The sequence below is a fragment of the Mustela lutreola genome, chromosome 4, assembly GCF_030435805.1.
Source record: "Mustela lutreola isolate mMusLut2 chromosome 4, mMusLut2.pri, whole genome shotgun sequence".
Taxonomy (NCBI): Eukaryota; Metazoa; Chordata; class Mammalia; order Carnivora; family Mustelidae; genus Mustela; species Mustela lutreola.
This window is the reverse complement of record NC_081293.1, coordinates 151522700-151543864: the sequence shown is the minus strand read 5'-3', so window position 1 is coordinate 151543864 and position 21165 is coordinate 151522700. Positions and strand designations below refer to the sequence as shown.

General features: G+C 39.6%; 1 protein-coding gene across 2 annotated transcripts in view; it reads left to right on the top strand.

The window, feature by feature from the left end:
* Window positions 1-17837, top strand: part of GSDME (gasdermin E) — a 79499-nt gene extending 61662 nt beyond the window's left edge. For both annotated transcript variants that reach the window (XM_059171377.1, XM_059171376.1), the window contains 2 exons: window positions 13523-13596; window positions 16314-17837. In XM_059171377.1, coding sequence (XP_059027360.1) covers window positions 13523-13596; window positions 16314-16544 — 305 coding nt within the window. In that variant the 3' untranslated portion in view covers window positions 16545-17837. The remainder of the gene's footprint in view (window positions 1-13522; window positions 13597-16313) is intronic.
* The last annotated feature ends 3328 nt before the right edge of the window (window positions 17838-21165 follow it).

Sequence of the window (21165 nt, the reverse complement as noted above, 5' to 3'; positions counted from 1 at the left end):
TTGGGGGCATAGATATTTAAAATTGTTAAATCTTCTTGTTGGACAGACCCTTTGAGTATGATATAGTGTCCTTCCTCATCTCTTATTATAGTCTTTGGCTTAAAATCTAATTGATCTGATATAAGGATTGCCACTCCTGCTTTCTTCTGATGTCCATTAGCATGGTAAATTCTTTTCCACCCCCTCACTTTAAATCTGGAGGTGTCTTCGGGCTTAAAATGAGTTTCTTGGAGGCAACATATAGATGGGTTTTGTTTTTTTATCCATTCTGATACCCTGTGTCTTTTGACAGGGGCATTTAGCCAATTCACATTCAGGGTAACTATTGAGAGATATGAATTTAGTGCCATTGTATTGCCTGTAAGGTGACTGTTACTGTATATGGTCTCTGTTCCTTTCTGATCTACCACTTGTAGGCTCTCTCTTTGCTTAGAGGACTCCTTTCAATATTTCCTGTAGAGCTGGTTTGGTATTTGCAAATTCTTTCAGTTGTTGTTTGTCCTGGAAGCTTTTAATCTCTCCTTCTATTTTCAATGATAGCCTAGCTGGATATAGTATTCTTGGCTGCATGTTTTTCTCGTTTAGTGCTCTGAAAATATCATGCCAGCTCTTTCTGGCCTGCCAATCTAATATTTTTACCATTGTATGTTACAGACTTCTTTTCCCGGGCTGCTTTCAGGATTTTCTCTTTGTCATTGAGACTTGTAAATTTTACTATTAGGTGACGGGGTGTGGGCCTATTCTTATTGATTTTGAGGGGCATTCTCTGAACCTCCTGAATTTTGATGCTCGTTCCCTTTGCCATATTGGGGAAATTCTCCCCAATAATTCTCTCCAGTATACCTTCTGCTCCCCTCTCACTTTCTTCTTCTTCTGGAATCCCAATTATTCTAATGTTGTTTCGTCTTATGGTGTCACTTATTTCTCGAATTCTCCCCTCGTGGTCCAGTAGCTGTTTGTCCCTCTTTTGATCAGCTTCTTTATTCTCTGTCATTTGGTCTTCTATATCACTAATTCTTTCTTCTGCCTCATTTATCCTAGCAGTGAGAGCCTCCATTTTTGATTGCACCTCATTAATAGCTTTTTTGATTTCAACTTGGTTAGATTTTAGTTCTTTTATTTCTCCAGAAAGGGCTTTTATATCTCTCGAGAGGGTTTCTCTAATATCTTCCATGCCTTTTTCGAGCCCGGCTAGAACCTTGAGAATTGTCATTCTGAACTCTAGATCTGACATATTACCGATGTCTGTATTGATTAGGTCCCTAGCCTTCGGTACTGCCTCTTGTTCTTTTTTTTGTGGTGAATTTTTACGTCTTGTCATTTTGTCCAGATAAGAGTAAATGAAGGGGCAAGTAAAATACTAAAAGGGTGGCAACAACCCCAGGAAAATATGCTTTAGCCAAATTAGAAGAGATCCAAAATCGTGAGTGGGGAGAAAGGGGATAAAAAGAGGTTCAAAAAGGAAGAAAGAAAAAAGAAAAAAAAAAAAAAAAGAAAAGAAAAGAAAAGAAAAGAATTTTTTTAAAAAAAGAAAACACCTAAGAAAAATGTAAAAAAATATATATATATATTAGATAAACTAGTAAAAAATCGTTAAAAAAGAAAAAGGTAACAGTTAAAAAAAAAAATTTTACCCGAAGGCGAGAAAAAAAAAAATGAAAAAGAAAAAATTAAATTAACTGCAAGACTAAAAAAAATCACAGGAAAAAAGCCATGAGTTCCGTGCTTGGCTTTCTCCTCCTCTGGAATTCTGCTGCTCTCCTTGGTATTGAAACCGCACTCCTTGGTAGGTGAACTTGGTCTCGGCTGGATTTCTTGTTGATCTTCTGGGGGAGGGGCCTGTTGTAGTGATTCTCAAGTGTCTTTGCCCCAGGCGGAATTACACCGCCCTTACCCGGGGCCGGGGTGAGTAATCCGCTCGGGTTTGCTTTCAGGAGCTTTTGTTCCCTGAGCGCTTTCCGTAGAGTTCCAGAGGACGGGAATACAAATGGCGGCCTCCTGGTCTCCAGCCCGGAGGAGCCGAGAGCCCAGGGCCCCACTCCTCAGTGCGCCCTCAGAGAACAGCGCCCAGTTACTCCCGTCTGCCTGACCTCCGGCCGCGCTCCGAGCTCACCGAGCCTGCGACCGGTTCAAGGTAACACGGAGCTGCGAGCTTACTGTCGGCTCTGTCTCTGTAGCCGGCTTTCCCGTTCCAATACCCGCAAGCTCTGCGACACTCAGACACCCCCGATCCTTCTGTGACCCTGCGGGACCTGAGGCCACGCTGACCCTGCGTGGGCTTCGCCCCGGTTTAGCCTCTGGAGCGATGTCCCTCAGCGGAACAGACTTTTAAAAGTCCTGATTTTGTGCGCGGTTGCTCCGCCGCTTGCCGGGAGCCGGCCCCTCCCCCCGGGGTCTATCTTCCCGTCGCTTTGGATTCACTTCTCCGCCGGTCCTACCTTTCAGAAAGTGGTTGTTTTTCTGTTTCCAGAATTGCTGTTCTTCTTCTCTTCGATCTGCCGATGGATTTTCAGGTGTTTGCAATCTTTAGATAAGCTATCTAGCTGATCTCCGGCTAGCTGAAGCAGTCTCAGCTTGCTACTTCTCCGCCATCTTGACTCCCTCTCCCTGTCTTGACATCTTAAGTGAGTCTCTTGTAGGCAGCATATAGATGGATCTTTAACTATTTTTCCCATTTAGCCACTCTATGTTTTTTGACTGGAGAATTTAGTCCATTTATATTTATATTTATAAATTTATATTAATTTAATAATAGGTATATACTTATTGCTATTAAAAATTATTGGGCGCCTGGGTGGCTCAGTGGATTAAAGCCTCTGCCTTCGGCTCAGGTCATGATCCCAGGGTCCTGGGATTAAGTCCTGCATCGGGCTCTCTGCTCAGCAGGGATCCTGCTTCTCCATCTCTTTCTGCCTGCCTCTCTGCCTACTTGTGATCTCCATCTGTCAAATAAATAAATAAAATCTTTAAAAGAAATTATTTTGCAGCTGTTTTGTAGTTTTTTGTTCCTTCTCTTGCTCTCTTGATTTTCTATAGTTGTATGCTTACATTCTGTTCTCTATCTACTATAGGTTGTTGCTTTGCAGTTACCATGGATGCTTATATATAAAAACCTATTTTTATAAGTAATTTTTTAAAAGATTTTATTTGAGAGCAAGCGAGCAAGCACGAGCTGAGGGGAGGACAAAGGAAGAGAGAGGGAGAATCAGATTGCCCACTGAGCAGGGAGCACAAGGTGGGGTTCAATCCCAGAACCCTGGGATGATAATGACCTGGCCAAAGGCAGATGCTTAAACAACTAAGCCACCCAGGCACCCTTATACCCCTATAATAGTCTATTTTAAGTTGGTAACAACTAAAGTTTGAATGCATTCTAAAAGCCCTACAGTCTTACTACCTCCTCCACCACATTTTAAGGTTTTGATGTCACAATTTATACCTTTATATCTTGTGTATGCCTTAACAAATTATTGTATAGTATTTTTACTACTATTTAGAATTACACATTTTTTCTTTTATTAACTTTAAAATTTTAATTCCAGTATAGTTAACATACAGCATTATGTTAGTTTCAGGTATCCAATATAGTGATCCAACAATTCTATACATATTACTCAGTGCTCATGATAAGTGTATTATTTAATATCCATCATCTATTTCACCCATCCTCCCATCCACCTCCCCTCTGGTAACCATCGGTTTGTTCTCTATGTTGAGAGTCTGTTTCTTGTGTTTTTTTTTTTTTTTATTTTTATTTTTTGTTGTTCATTTGTTTTGTTTCTTAATTTCCACATGAGTGAAATTTTATGGTATTTGTTTTTCTCTGATAGACTTGTTTCACCTAGCATTATACTCCCTAGCAACATCCATGTACTCGTGCATGGCAAGATTTCATTCCTTTTTATGGCTAAGTAATATTCCATTGTGTGTGTATATGTGTGTGTGTATACATATCTCACATCTTCTCCATTCATTCATCTATCCATGGACACTTGGCTGCTTCTATAACTTGGCTATTGTAAATAACGCTGCAATAAATATAGGTTTGCATGTACCCCTCTGAATTACTGCTTTTGTATTCTTTAGGTAAATACCTATAGCGCAATTCCTGGATGTTAGGGTAATTCTATTTTTAACTTGTTGAGAAACCTCCATACTTTTTCCACACAGTGGCTGTACTGGTTTGCATTGCCAATAACAGTGCAGGAGGGTTCCGTTTTCTCCACATCCTTGCCAACACCCGTTGCTTCTTGTGTTGTTGATTTCAGCTGTTTTGACAGTCGTGAGGTGATATCTCTTTGTAGGTTTGATGTGCATTTACCTGATGATGAGCATCTTTTCATGTGTCTGTTGGTATCTTTGTCTTCTTTGGAGGAATGTCTATTCATGTCTTCTCATTTTTTTTTTTAAAGATTTTATTTATTTATTTGACAGAGATCACAAGTAGGCAGAGAGGCAGGCAGAGAGAGAGAGAGGAGGAAGCAGGCTCCTTGCTGAGCAGAGAGCCCCATGCGGGGCTCCATCCCAGGACTCTGGGATCATGACCTGAGCTGAAGGCAGAGGTTTTAACCCACTGAGCCACCCAGGTGCCCCGTCTTCTCATAAAAAATGAGATTAATTGGATTGTTTTTTGGATGTTGAGATATAGTTCTGTATAAGTTTTGAATACTAACCCTTTAATAGAGAGGACAGTGCAAATATCTTCTCCATTGCTGCCTTTTTGTTTCCTTGCCTCAGAAGACATACCTAGAAAATAGTTGCTGTGCTCTTTTCTAGGATTTTCATGGTTTCCTGACTTATATTTAGCTTTTTAATCCATTTCGAGTGGTCCAGTTTCATTCTTTTGCATGTTGTTGCCCAGTTTTCCCAACACCATTTGTTGAAGAGATTGTCTTTTTCCCGTCGGATATTCTTTCCTGCTTTGTTGAGATTAACTGACCATATAATTGTGGGCTTATTTCTGGGTCTTCTCTTTTGGTCCAATGATCTATATGTCTGTTTTTGTGCCAGGATCATCCTGTTTTGATTACTGCAGCTTTACAATATAATGAATTTTATATATATGTAATATAATGAATAATAATGAATATAATATAATGAATTAATATCCAGAATTGTGATGCTTCCAGCTTTGCTTTGGTTTTTCAAGACTGCCTTGGCTATAAGGAGTCTTTTGTGGTTCCACACAAATTTTAGGATTATTTGTTCTAGTTCTGTAAAAAGTGCTGTTGGAATTTTGATAGAGATAGCATTAAATATGTAGAATTGCTTTGGGTTGTGTAGATATATTAACAATATTTGTTTATCCAATACAAGCACACAAAATCTGTTCCTTTATATTGTCCTCAATTTTTTCATCAATATTTTATAGTTCTTAGAGTACAATCTTTTATCTTTTTGTTTACGTTTATTCCTAAGTATCTTATTATTTTTGGTGTAACAATAAATGGGACTGTTTCCTTAATTTCTCTATCTGCTGCTTCATTATCGGTATATAGAAATGCAACAGGGGTGCCTGGATGGCTCACTTGGTTAAGTGTCTGTCTTTGGCTCAGGTCATGATCCCAAGGTCGTGGGACTGAGCCCCGCATCAGGCTCCCTACTCAGTGGGGAGCCTGCTTCTCCCTCTCCTGTCACTCCCCCTGCTATCAAATAAATAAAATCTTAAAAAAAAAAAAAAAAAAAAAAAAGGAAAGAAACGCAATGGGTATCTATAGATTGATTTTGTATCCTGCTACTTTACTGAATTTGTTTATCCATTTTAGCAGTTTTTCTATATATATAGTATGTCATCCGCAAAGAGTGAAAGTTTGTCTTCTTCCTTGCCAATTTGAATGCCTTTCATTTATGTTGTTGTTGTTGTCTGATTGCTGTGGCTAGGATTTCCAGTACTATGTTGAGTAAAAGTGCCAAGAGTGGACATCATTGTCTTATTCCTAACCTTAGGGGAAGGGCTCTCAGTTTGTCCCCACTGAGGATGATGTTAGCTGTGGGTTTTTTATAAATGGCCTATATTATGTTGTACTATGTTCCTTTATACCTACTTTATTGAGGGTTTTTGCCATGAATGGATGTTATACTTTGTCAAATGCTTTTTTCAGTGTCTATTGGAAATTATCATATGGTTCTTATCTTTGATCTTATTGATGTGATGTGTCATGTGATTGATTTACAAATATTGAATCACCCTTGCAATCCAGGAATAAATTCTTGGTCATGGTGAATGATTTTTTTAATGTATTATCGGATTCTGTTTGCTGGTATTTTGTCGAGGATATTCGCATTATGTTCATCAGAGATCTCGGCCTGTAGTTCTTGTTTTTTTGTGGTGTCTTTAATTTTGGTATCAGGCTAATACTGGTCTCATAGAATGAATTTGGAAGTTTTCCTTCCTTTCCTAGTTTTTGGAATAGTTTAAGAAGAATAGATAAAACTCTTCTTTAAATGTTTGGTATAATTTGCTTATGAAACTATCTGGTCTTGGAGTTTTGTTGGGAATTTTTAAATTATTGATTCAATTTTGTTGCTGGTAATTTCAAATTTTCTATTTCTTCCTGCTTCAGTTTTGGTCGGTTATGTTTCTAGGAATTTATCCATTTCTTCTAGGTTGTTCAGTTTGTTGGCATATAGTTTTTCATAATATTCTCTTACAGTTATATTTCTGTGGTGTTTATTTCTAATCTCTTTTGTGATTTTATTTATTTGGGTCCTTTCTTTTTTTTCTCCATAAGTCTGGCTGGTTGACTTATCAATTTTATTGATTTTTTTTTTTTCCCCCAAAGAACCAGCTCCTTGTTTCATTGAGCTTTTCTATTTTTTCATTTCTATATCATTTATTTCTGCTCTAATCTTTATTACTTTCTTCCTTCTGCTGACTTTAGGTTTTGTTTGTTCTTTTTCTAGCTCCTTTAGGTGTAAGATTAGGTTGTTTGACATTTTTCTTCTTGAGGTAGGCCTGTTTTCCTACATACTTTCCTCTTAGGAGCACTTTTGCTGCATCAAAGTTTTTAGGGACTATTATGTTTTCAGTTTCATTTATTTCCAACCAAGTACTTATTTCTTTTCCTGGTTGACCCATTGATGATTTAGTAGAATGTTATTTAACCTCCTTGTATTTGTGGTCTTTCCAGATGTTTTTCTTGTTGACTTCTAATTTCATAATGTTGTAGTCAGAAAAGATGCATGGTGTGAATTTGATCTTTTTAAATTTGTTTCAAAGGTTTGTTCTGTGGCCTAATACATGATCTGTTCTGGAGAATGTTCAATGTGCACTTGAAGAGAATACACTTTCTTTAGGAGGGTATATTCTGAATATATCTTAAATCCATCGGGTCCATTGTGTCTCTCAAAGCCACTGTTTTTTGTTGTTGTTGTTGTTGTTGATTTTCTGTTTGGATGATCTGTCCTTTGATGTGTGGGGATTAAAGTCCCCTACTATTATTATAGATTATTTCCCTATTTTGTTGTTACTGTTTTATGTATTTGAGTGTCCCCATGTTGACTGCATAAGTATTTCCAATTGTTATATCTTCTTGTTGTATCATTTCTTTTATTATTACATAGTGGTCTTCTGTCTATTGTTATAGCTTTTGTTTTAAAGTCTTCTGTCCAATATAAGTGTTGCAACTCCAGCTTTCTTTTGACATCCATTTGCATGATCAATGTTTCTCTATCCCTTCAGTTTCACTTGGCAGGTGTTTTTATGTCTAAAATGACTCTTCTTGTAGGCAGCATATAGATGGGTCTTGTTTTTTTTAATCTGTCATTTTATGTCTTTTGCTTGGAAAATGTAGTCCTTTTTTCATTTCAAGGTATGTATTTGTCTTTTTCTAAAGACAGGTAGGGCAGAGAGGGAGAGAATCTTAAGCAGGTTCCACACCCAGCACTGAGCCTGACTTGGGCCTTGATGTCAGGACCCTGAGGTCATGACCTGAACCAAAATCAAGAACTGAATGCTTATGGAGTACCTGGGTGGCTCAGTCGTTAAGTGTCTGCCCTCAGCTCAGGTCGTGATCCCAGGGTCCTGGGATCAAGCCCCACATCGGGCTCTCTGCTCAATAGGAAGCCTGCTTCTCCCTCTCCCACTCCCCCTGCTTGTGTTCCCTCTCTCAGTGAATCTCTCTCTCTGTCAAATAAATAAATAAAATCTTAAAAAAAAAAAAAAAGCCACTTAACTGAACTACCCAGGTGCAAACCTCATTCCAAAATATTATTGATAGACATGTACTTATTGCCATATATATATATTTATGTATATATAAATGCATATGTAAATGTAATCATATAGGTATATATGTGTTTATGTATACATGTGTGTATATATATATATATATATATTAACTTGCTGTGCAGTTTCTGGACATTTTCTCTGATCCTCTCATCTTTTATGATTTGCTGGTTTTCATTAGTGATATATTTGGATTTTTAAAAAATTCTTTGCATATTCATTAGTGGTTTTTGATTTGTGGCATAACATCTTCTGCATAGTCTATATTAAATTGATGGTTGTTTATGTGTGAACCCATTCTTTATTCCTCCTATCCCCGTGTTTTAGGTATATGGTGTCATATTTTACATCCTTTATTTTGTGAGTTCCTTGACTGATTTTTTTAAAGATTATATTTATTTATTCATGAGGGACAGAGAGAGGCAGAGTGAGAAGCAGACTCCCTAAGGAACAAGGAGCCCAATGTGGGATTTGATCCCAGGACCCCAGGATCAGGACCTGAGCCAAAGGCAGGTGCTTAATTAACCATCTGAGCCATCCAGGCACTAAGCCCTGACTGATTTTTCACAAAAATATTCAATTTTAGTGCTTTTTGTGTTTTCTACCTTCATACTATAATTTTTGGTCTTTCTTTTCCACTTAGAGTTCCCTTTAATATTTCTTGCAGGCTTTAGTCGTTGTGAGCTCTTTATAGTTTTTGTTTGGGAAACTCTTATCTCCTTCTACTCTGAATATTAGCCTTGGTAGACAGAGTATTCTTGGATGCCATTTTTCCCATTCAGCACTTTGAATATATCATGGTGTACTTCTTTCTGGCTTGGAAAGTTTATGCTGAAAAATCCACTGACAGCTAATTTATGGGGTTTTCTTTGTATATGACACTCTTCCTTGTCTTACCACTTTTAATACGTTTTCATTATCACGGTTTTTATTTTTTAATTACAATATGTCTTTGTGTAAATCTGCTTTTTTGGGGTTTCTCTGTGCCTCCTAGATATGTTACCTTCCCTGGTTTAGGAAAGTTTCCAGCTATTTCTTCAAATAACTTCTCTGCCCCCTTGTCTCTTTCTTCGGATTCAAAAACACGAACATTATATTTGATGGAGTCACTGCGTTCCCTATTGCAGGATTCTTTTTTTCCCCCCTATTTTGTTCAACTTGATTACTCTGTCTTCTAGGTCATTAATTCCTGTACTTCTAGCCTGCTGTTTATTCCATAAAGCACATTTCTCACTTTATTGGGCTCTTTATCTCTGCTATGTTATTCCTTCGGCGTTAATGGTCTCATTGATGTGCTTCACTCTTTTCTCAAGTCCAGTGCATATTCCTTTGATCACTGCTTTAAATTCTTTATTAGGCATGCTATTATATCTGTTTCACTTTGATCTCTGGCCATAGCCATGTCTTGTTTTTTCATTTTGGACAGATTCTCTGTTTCTGTGTCAGTAAAGTTAGTTCTGTCTCCTATAGCTGAGGGTAATGAGGTCCTACATATAGTTGCTACAGTATTTTGTGTCCTGTTTCCCATGACCCAGCACTTCTGGGAGTATCTCCAATGTGTCCTGGTGTCTTTATCCTTCAGACTAGTCATTTGCCTGTTGTGGGCAGGGTTTGGTCTCTGGTTTGTATGTGGCACATTTTACCTAGGTGTGCTCTTGTCTGCATATAATGAGATCTCTCACTGCTGCCATGGGAACTGAGGCCTCCAAACTTGCAGATCAGGAGATGCAGTGTTGGCAGGAGTTTGGGGCAGTCTTCTTGGGGAGGGGCCTACTCTCCTGAGACCGAGGCAAGCATGAATGGAAAGGGCAATTCTTCCAGACCACAGGGCTTGGTGTAAGTGAATTAAGACCATGTGTTTGCATTATGTCAGCTCCCACAGATGGCCAGTTTCTATACTCTTGGAGGGGGTCTCTCCACGAACCCTGTCTCTCTGATGAGCAAGCAACCTCTCCACTATGTGCTCTAGGTACTCTTCACATTCCTGTCTCCAGGCTCTATGTTCACAGGCTGTTTGCAGCTGCCCTTGGAGAGAAGACAGGCAATGTCCTCCAAGCTCTCCTAGAGCCAAGCATGGTAACCTTTAAAACTCCCAGCTTTCAGCACCACTGGTTGCATGGAGTCACAAAATATGAGCCCTTCTGCTTTCCAAGCCAATTGTTATGGGGATTTGTTTTCCCTGTGCGTTCTCCTGTATGCTAGTATATCTTTTGCCCTTCTCTGTGACCATGGCTCCCTTCACACTGCTTTTGCCATATCTATTTCTCTCCGAAGCCACATCTCTGTTCTTTCTACCTTGATTGCTGTGGCCTCTTCTCTACCTTTATTTGTGGAGTTTTTTCTGCCAGTCTTCAGATAGATTTCTGAGGAATTTAGGATGATATGATAGTTACCTAATTATATTTGTGGAATGAGGCAAACCTTGGGTCCTCCTATTCAGCTGCGATCTTCCCCTCCTTCTACAAGTAGGCCTCTATCACAGAAAGACTAGGGGGGTAGTAGTCAGTCAAGAACTGTCTCTCCATTTGTTACAGTCCCATAGGGCCCAGGCTCTCAAGCGTGCTAGCCACCAGAGCCAAGTGATCAAGAGGTATTCACTGGCTGGCAGCCATAAAAACTAGAGCATCAGACTTGTGTAATAGCATCCCTCCAGGAGATACTGTTCCTTTGGAGTGTGGCAGAGGAAGGATGCAAATATGGTAAGCACTGGCCACCATCCTCACAGTGTACTCCAGCAGGCTCCTTGATCTTTTGAGAGGTCTGCCCTCCAGATTGCTGCTTTAAGATAACAAATCTCTTTCTCAGAGAGTCTGGACACCTTTCAAAGGGCTGACTTTTTGCAGATAGGTTCATGGGCAAGACATTTAAGAACCATTTCTCAGCTTGTTACAGCCTTGTGGATCTCAAGAACATGAGCTCCATTGGCTTTCAAAGCTAGATATCTGGGGAGCTGGTCTCTCCAGTGCCTGTCTTAAAAATGTGGGGTTCAAACTCTTTGCTCTTCAGAGAGAAGCTTTTTAGTTCTCTTCCTATTGTGGGTCACTGTGCCCAGGGTGGGGTTTATAGTGAGATTGTGTCTCAGCCTTTCCTACTTGCTTAGATGTCAGTTTTATTTGCCAGATGTGTAGAAGGTGCTCTGGTAGTTTTGTTTTCCAAGGCAATTGTTCTGTATGTAGCTGGAAGTGAATTCAGGATCTTCCAACATTTCCACTTTGAACCGGCCTCTTCATGCTTGACTTGTTTAAAGCAGTTCAACCCCAGCATCTTGCCTGTCTCTTGAACACTTTCTCAACACCACCTCAACCACTTAGTGACCTTAAGCACGAACTCCCTTGGTGTCATTTGTAAAACAGAGTCATAATATGGAAGAGTGTTGAGGTAGGAGAAAATAATTATCTGTGCCTGCAGGAAATTAATGTAGTAAAATTAGTTGGTAATCTCTATAAAGCAGATGCTGTTACTTCATCTTTGTAGATGATGATTATTACATGGAACTCAGGAGCCACCTGAAAAGTGAGGGAATGGAAGCATGAACAATGGGGGTGATGTGTGACAGTGGTTCAGCTAGGACTTCATGTCCCAGGTGACTTTGTCATTGCTCTTCCAGTGCTGTGATCCTTCCACCAGGGGACACGTCCCAGCTTCATCTTCCTGACTGGGGATAAGGGCCTCCTTGATAATTTGTTGACTGTGGACCTTTTCTGTGGGCAAATGCACACACACACACAATATTTAAATGAAATTTTAGGGGATTCTCAAGCAGGATCATTCCCTGGAGCTGCCCCATCCTCCTAGCAGCCTTCCTTCCTTGGGAATAGGCTATGTTACATTGTACTCTGCTGGATCAGAACCTCAGTGGCATGCTTTTTATAAAAGACAGGTTCTTGAGTGGTTCCTGGGCCAGATGATATAGCAGGTGACACTCTCCTCTCTTTTGCCTTCTCAGTTCAAAGGTTATACCCTGAGGGATTTGGTTGTTTTGGAAACTGCATCTGTTTTATCCTGGTTGGTATTTAAGATCTATTTTGAATAACACTGACTTGGATTCCCTTTCCCTGAGACTTGGCAGGGCCCTTCTGGTGCAGCTCTCCACCAACTACTTCTGTCACTGGTGTCCCTTGTGTTGAACTAGTGGTGGGCTGGGGGGTTCTGCAGTGCTACTCCTTAGTCCACCCACATTGCATTCTTCTCCCCAAAATGACTAACGACCCAAGTGGAAACCTTTATATTTTACCCTGTTCTCTGAATCTGCAAAAACCAAACTATGGTTGGTCAAAGGAGGAAACATGCTCATAGAGGTATACTCAAAGTCACACCCCAAATTTGTAGCAGAATCGAACACAGCTCTTGTCACCAAATCCTAGCTTATATATATTTTATATATATATATATATATAATATATATATATATATTTTTTTTTTTTTTTTAATTCAGCTAGATTCAGTTTAGATGATCCCAGTTTTGTTGGCAACATCCAAAGCTTCATAGTCAGGAGCCAGTTGAACATATGCCACCTTCTTTCCCTGGGGTCTGATCAGGGTTTTGCCCTTAGTCATGTTAACGTCAAAGAGCTTCACAGCCTGCTTGATTGGGTGCTTGTTGGCCTTGATATCCACAGTGAACATAAGTATGTTGTCTTCTGTTTTTTTCATGGCTGACTTGGTAATCAGGGGAACTTGATGATGGCATAGTGGTAAAGCTCGTTTCTCCTGGGGTGCACTCTTTTGAAGATATTTGGGCTGTCAAAAAGTAGATGACATGTGGAGTTGCCTGAGTGGCTCAGTCAGGTGTCTGGGTTCAAGTCCTATGTCAGGCTTCCTGCTTAGCAGGGAGTCTGCTTCTCCCTCTCTCTACCCCTCTCAAATGAATAAATAAAATCTTAAAAAAAAAAAAAAAAGATGTATTTCAGCACTGCTTTCTTGGCCTTCAAAGCCTTTGCTTTGACTTTGGGAGGGACAGGGGCTTCCTTCTTTCCTTTGTGAAAAGATAGGTTCTACTTTTCAATATGATTTCCTTTTTCTAGAGTCTGTACAGTTCTTCTTGATTGGCAAACTGAAATGTCAAGGACTATCCTCTAGTGAACACAGAGCTCGTTACTTTATTCCAACATCTATTTTCTAAAAGGCTTTTGCTGCCTGTTTAGCACCATTCATTCATTATTCAGTGATTACTGAGCATGTCCTCTGTTGGGAAAGCACTAAAGTATAAATTAGATACAATTCAGGGGCTGATCTGTTCCCATGGATTTTTTGGTTTTGTTTTTTTGGACACTGACTGATTCTTGTCTCCTGCAGAAATGCCAGATAATGCAGCAGCTCTGCTGGGTGCTTGCTGTAAACTCCAGATTATTCCTTCGCTGTGTCACTTGGTAAGGAACCTTTCAGTGGGGATGGGCACTAACAACTGATAAAACACCTTTAGGATTTTTCATCTACAGTAGCCCCTCAAAATGGGTTAAACCAAGTGTTATTACTAACTTGACTTTTTTTTATATACCATCCACATCACACCAGACATCCTACCCTATAGGAAGACTGAGGCTGAGAGAAAAGCATTTGTACAAAGATCTTGCTTGCAGAGCTCTCTCATTAGATTCTAAATCTCAAGCTTTTCCCACTGTTTGGAGACCGAATTTTGGCTAAGGTTTGGTTGCAACTTTGCAGGGAAGGGGCCTGACACCCTGTTAGTTGCAATGGCAGTGCTAGGGCTAGACTGATTTGATTCAGCTCTATGTTCTAAAGAAATTTCATGGCAAGAGCAAGAGTTAGGTGATGATGACCATAACCCTAGCAAGTCAAGATTAAGCTTTTCCTTTTTAAATTACAAACGGGGTCATTAATAGAAGGAGCCATGAGGCGTCCAGATGGGCAGATGTTGTTCAGCCTGGGGCAGGGTAGCTGAGCACACCTGGCTGGGTTAATTACCAATAGCCCAGACCAATTTGCTCTGTAGGCTCAAAAGAGCAAAGCTCAGAGCTCTGCTCCCAGATCTAGGAAGCAGGCATCAAGATTAAATGCCTGGCCAGGATCTTGAAATTTGTTACCCATCCACTAATACCACTAATACTAGTGCCTTAGGTATTTCTGTGTATAGCAAAGACCTCTGAATAAGGAGCAGTTTGGAACCTATTCACAAATGAAAGTTGTTTCTACCCACCAGAGGAATGCTGGGTTCTTATACTTTGACCACTAAAACTGAACTACTTGGAAACATGCCAGCATGTATGTTCTGGAGCCAGCTGTGGGTCAAGTCTGGTGGTATAGTTGGGATATAGAGACAATAAGTACCATTACCTGTGTGTGGTCATTAGGATGACAGTAGGTGAGTGCTTAGCATTTCCCAGATTACCCTTAGTAAGATTTACAAAATTACCAAAATATCGCAAGAACACATTAGCTAATTCCCTTTCCCAACAAACTCACACTTGTCATCTTCCTTGCAGTCAGCATTAGATTTGATCTTCGTGTTCCTTCCAAGTTCTTCTTTGTTGGTCCTAGAGTAGCCAGGAGGACACATTTGGAGTTCCAGGATAACTGGTATTCTACACTGACACAAAACAACCCACCCATAGAGTCGTTTGCTTTTCCAGGGCTGCTTAACATAGACAAAGAAAACATTTTCCTTTAAACAATTTCCTGGGCATCTTCACATAATCTGCCCTAGATAGGCTCCTGCCTCCTGAAGGAATTTGGGTGTCAAATGTACCTGCATCCCTATGTTCTCTTGTCTGGTGGCCAGAGTAACTTCGAGAGCCTTTCAGAAAAACTTATAGAATAGCATCAGGTAGAATCATCAGTGGAGGCTGTTAATTTTGCCCCACCACCCTTTGCGTGACTATAAGTGCCTGTGGGCACGTGGGGCTGGCAGCTGTTCAGAGAAGGAACCTGGATGCTGCCCAGACTGCAGACACACAGTCTGCTGTGGGCCACCTGTGCTAGTGGAGCTCATTCTTTAATTACTGGGATGTGATTCTTCTACCAGATAGCAGGCCTAATCCACTTTCTAAAGCAAAACTGAGAGTTTCTGATCTTGGCCAAAGGCTGGTAGAAAGCCTGTGGTAACACTGTGTGAGTGGTAGTTGGTAAATCTACATGGTGTAGACCCATAAGGTTAAGTATTTTTATAGTCAAGTGACTGCTGCCCTTCAGGGCAAGCTTTTAGTAAGGTTAGCATTGCTTTGGACATTTTTGGAAATCTTTTGGATTCCCTTCAGATTCAGTTGAAATTCATACATACTTTATAATTACTGACAATTAAAAAAAAATAAGTAAACCTATAAAGATTAGCCAATTTGATTTTTACCAGGCATTCAAAACCAGATGAGATTAATGTAGAGAGTACAACTGGAAAAAAAAAAAGTGTCACAAAATTTCAAATGTTCTGAAAACTTGCAATTAGTGTAGCATCTGAAGTGGCCTCTCTGAAGAGCTAACATTCATTCAACACATTGAGGGCCCTGGGCTCCTAAAAAGCTTAGGTTTTAGAAAACAGAATAAACAGTTACTGTCAAGAGGACAGTTTCAGAAATACAGTAGGGTAATAGTGGCTGGGATATGGGGGTAGAAGGGAGAGTAGGAAAGACCTTTCTGAAGAGGCACTGCAGAAGACAATGAGAGATGAGAAAAAGGGTTTACATGGAACTCTAGAGGGAGTGTCCCAGGTAGGAATAGCAAGGGCAAAGGTTCTTTAGGCAGGAAGCATTACTAAACAGTGGTACCTACCCTTTTGAGGAGATCAAGCAACTATTTAAGAAATAAAAAGAAAAATCAAACCATACATACTGTTTCTATGGGAAAGTTACATTCTGAAGTTTCTCATCTCCTGAAGTTAAGGGATCGAGAAGGTAAAATTCAGAACGGAGATTCAGTCAGAACTCCAGGCAAATTGGAAAAATCAGATGTAAGGTCCTGGACTGGGAGAAATAGCTCTTGTTACATCTTAAGGGTTTTTCTGCACCACTTGGGGAATTTAAAGAACAATAACAATTTAATTTTTCCCCATAATCATCTAGAAGTACATTATTATTTAGCTATGTGGATTGTCTGTAACATTTTTAAGTGAATTTGCTTAAATGTGTCATTTCAGCTCCGTGCTCTCTCTGATGATGGAATATCTGATCTTGAAAACCCAGACTTGGCTCCTCTGAAGGATATGGAAAGGTTTATGATTGTGCAGCGTTTGTTTGCCTCAGCTGACATGAACCTGGAGAGACTGCAGTCATCTGTTAAAGTTGTCACCCAGAAGGACCCTAACATTTTCCCACTAATTCTTTATATAAGCCTAAATGGACTCTGTGCTTTAAGCAGAGCACATTAATAGCATCATATGTGAATTACAAATATGTATTATCAGCCAAGGCTGGGTATTTTCCAGCATTGTTAAGATACTACTGAGTTTAGCCATTAGGTACTCTATAAACAGTTTTTCATAAAAGGCCTATGCTGGTGACCCTGTGTCTAAATTAGATTCTAGCATCTGAAGAGCTAGAGGATGGTTGAGAATTCTAAGCCAGTGTACAGATTTTTTTCACAGAAAAAATGGGTCCATTTATTTCTTTCTGCTATACAAAAACAGCTGAATATGACACTTTGATCCAAAAATTAATTTTAAGTCGTGAATGCTATAGGAAGACAATTAATAGAAGAGTCTGTGTTATAGATGTGTTGATTGACAAATGAACTGTAAATGCCATTATAGTACATATACTCTGCTAAACAAAATTACACTATTCTAGTAGCAGGATCCCCTTCCTTAGGGGTCTAGCTATAGACATTTTTGTATGCATTTTTTTTTTTTTGTATTGCATTTTTTTTTGTATGCTATGTCTAGAACAATGCTGATTTCTCATGCATTCTCGATTTTTAATTTATAAAATACTATATACTGTATCAAAGGGAACTGTGTATATTTTACATTCTGTTTGAAATTCTTCTATAAATAACTTGGAGTGTTTCTCTAGTGCCTCTGATTCCATTGCCACCAACTACTGGGGACCTGAAACCACTTTTCCTTAGCAAAAAGTAGCTAAGACTTCCTCTTAGAATTAGTCTTACCTTAGGAGCAGGGAGGATAGAAGTAGCAGTTGTTGAAAGATAAATGTGTTACTCAGCACATTTTTTTTTAACCTCAACATCGTCTATTTCTCTCTTTTCTGCTCTTCAGATTTTAATGAGCATTAACATGGAAGAAATGAAACAAAATAACCCTTTCATCACCTCAAAAATAAGACTAAATCTTATGGAAATACTTCCAATACATGAAAAAAAAGGAGAGTTGTACACTGTGTGGCAACAACAGAAAAAGCACCTTATAACTAACTGGAAAGGAATCTGCCAAAGTGAATAGTTGTGCTACAACAGTGGCACTATACATGCCTTTTTGTCTTTCTGAAATAAGTTTTATAAACAAAAAAATTGATGGCAGATTTTCTAAGAACCTACTTGTGTAAACATATAGCTACACATGTATCACAAGGCAGTGGGAAGCTCCTTTAAGAGTCTAAAAGAAACTGGACTGTGATTCCTTTGAGGAGAGGATTTAGAAGTTGGGACAAGAGGCTGGGGTGTTACCCTTCTATTCCTGATATAATTTTGTATATATTAACCTCTTTTTTTTTTTTTTTTTTTTTTTAAAGATTTTATTTATTTTATTTGACAGAGAGAGAGATCACAAGTAGGCAGAGAGGCAGGCAGAGACAGAGGGGGAAGCAGGCTCCCTGCTGAGCAGAGAGCCCGATGCGGGGCTCGATCCCAGGACTCTGAGATCATGACCTGAGCCGAAGGCAGCGGCTTAATCCACTGAGCCACCCAGGCGCCCCCGCGTATATATTAACCTCTTAAAAAAGCAACCAACCAAAGCCAAGCCAAACCAAAAAAATCCAAAAGCAACAGAAACTAAAAGATCAGCTTCAGGCAGAAAGAAAAAAGGCCATCCCAGCACATGCCAAAAAGTTTGAGTTACATCAAATAAACAACTAAGGCATTTGGCCATTTCTACAACTATCAGCTAGTTACCCTGTTGGACTGTGTCTTAAAAATTTGGAATTAAGGGTGCCCTCTGCTCAGGTCATGATCCCAGGGTCTTGGGATCGAGCCCCTCATCAGGCTCCCTACTCAGCAGGAAGCCTGCTTCTCCCTCTGCCACTCCCCCTGCTTGTGTTCCCTCTCTCACTGTGTCTTTCTTTAACAAATAAATAAAATCTTTTTTAAAAATTTGCAATTAAAAAGGATGTAGCCATATGCTGCTACAGGTCTCCCCAGCCTCCCAGTTACTGCCATGCCTTAGCAGACCGCACTGTGACATGGTGGGCAAAGTAGTGCTGGGCATGCTCGAGTGGGCTTCCAAAAGGCTCTTCTAAGTAACTAGTATCTTCATCACTACATACAATGAACTAGTATCCTTATCACCACATACAATTAATTGTAAATGTACATTTACATTTGTAAGCAAATTCTGGTAGACCAGATACCTAGAAAACAGAGTATTTTCCAGAACAACAGAAGTGGAAAGCCACCTTCACTCAAATGTTTCCATGACCACTCGTCTTTTGCCAAGTGGATGCAGGAAGAGGCAAGAAGCACTTCTGTTAGGGTCCCTCAGGTGTCCATGATCTAATAATCCCTAGAACCTGGAATTGTGAACATGTGAACATGTTACCTTATGTACCAAGAAGGGACTTTACAGATGTTCTACAGGTGACAGATCCTGAGACAGAGATTATCCTGGATTATCTGGGTGGGTCCTTAGAGGGCAGAAGAGTCAGAGACCTGGCCCAAGAAAATGTAGGAAAGATGAGGCACAGGAAAGATTTAGTGCTGTTGCTGACTCTGAGACAGAGAGAGGTCATTTCAAGAACAAGAGACATGTGACAGTCAATAAGAAAGGGGGGACCTCAGTTCTACAGTAGCATGGAACTGCAATCTGCCGCCAACGTGCAAGAGCCTGAAAGAAGGTTCTCTCTCCAGCATTAAGAGCCAGAGCAGGCCCTGGGAAAGGTCTCAATTTCAGTTAGGTGGGACCTGCGTTGCATTTTCAACCTGCAGATCTGAGTTTGTATTTAAAGCTGTGAAGTTGGGACACCTGGGTGGCTCAGTTGGTTAAGCATCTGCCTTTGCCTCAGGTCATGATCCCAGGGTCCTGGGATTGAATGTCTGTATTCAGCTCCCTGCTCAGTGGCGAGCCTGCTTCTCTCTCTGCCTGCTGCCTCCCCTGCTTGTGCTTTTTTCTCTCTCTCTCTCACAAATAAATAAAATCCTTAAATTTAAAAAAAAGCTACAAAGTTTGTGGCAGTTTTTTACTGTAGTGAGAGAAAACGGACAGTACAAGATGAAAGCGAATAATCTAAAACTGATTCTTTGGGAGACATGAGAAGTACACTAGACTAGCAATTTCTGAAGTACTGGGCATGGAATCCCAGAAACTTAGCTTGAGAAAGAGTTGCAAGAATACCTTTTCTGGACATCGGCTTCCCACACTCACCCACAGTCATGCCTCCATCTCTTGGCCAGCCTGGTGGGTCGGCCTCCCTTTTCTACTGCAGGCCTCAGGACTGAGCTGTGCCACAGCGGGTGCTGTATCTCCCACCAGGGCTTTTCCTGCTTGGCTAACTTGTCCTAGCATCTCATGTCATCTAAGCATAGACGCCTTTTCTTGATCCTGTATTTTAATCTTCCCTGTCTCTGCCATTTTTTCCTTGAGCATGTCACCTTTGAAAGCCACCAAATGGCTTGGGCTGGGATAGAGGAAACAACAGTTAGGGCTTCCTTGTTAAAGAAGAGAAGCAGGTGAAAAATTTATATATTTATTTTGGTGGGAAAAACTACATGTTATTACACGCTTTTTGCAAAGATTACTAGCATTTAAAAAGAAATTACAAAAGCTAATCTGATATCCTCTGTATTTATCATCTCTAAACCTCAGTTCTACCTATAAATGAAACACTATATTTTTGCAATATTAAATATTTATTTTTATATGTACAAAAATATTTTACTTGGAATATACAATCTCACATGTTGAACATTTCAATAATTTTTGTTTTGGACAACATAGGAAATATGTGAAAAGAGAAATTTATAGGGACAGTTTCTGAAAAATCAATAATTGTACTGCAAGAAAATTTTATTTATACAAGGGCAGCAGTAATGTTTCTTTTATACAGGAACTAGTAATACAATTACTTGGAAAGCAATAGCAAATTTTATTTTTAAACTTTTTCATCAGAAAGTTAACTTTAGCAGCTTGTTCAGCTTTTATTTTTAGATTGCTAACAAGCATTTTGCCCTCCATTAAAAAAGAAAAGTTCTACAATTATTTCAAAGATTAGAGGTTAAAAAGAGCATGCATTTGTTTCAAAATAAAGATATACCAAACTGAAATGGAAAAAAAAAATCCCCAAAGCAAGGTTTTCACATCAAATCCTCACCATGGGCTCTAAAATAACTCAACATGCAGAAAACTATACTTGCTGCCGAACCCTAAGTGTTCATTCTTCCCCAGCAAAACCCAAGATCCCACTTCCTTAAAAATCAGTGTTACCAAAGAAAGAGGACTCGGCAGTTCTTTTAAAAGAACACATAGCCAAAAGGAATATTGATCTTACACTTAAATTATAGTGGAGACGAGCAATTCCTCAAATCTGGTTCTACCTGAAAAGGTGAAGGCATTCCTCATTTGGACCATATTTACCAGAACAATCTTTGTCTTCAAAGCAGTGTTGCTATACTATTGCCTCTCTTTTTTCAGAATAAGATGAAGACCACGTATTTTAACTGGTGATGACTTCTGCTTAAAAGGTGGTAATTTATAGCTGAGGAGTTTTGAATGCTCTGCTTTTTTTCCACTTCCTCTAAGCTGCTTGGCCACCTTGACTGATATGAGGAAAAACTAATTTCAGGTATGGCCTGTCATATTTGTATGTTTCTACCCCCTGCTGTTG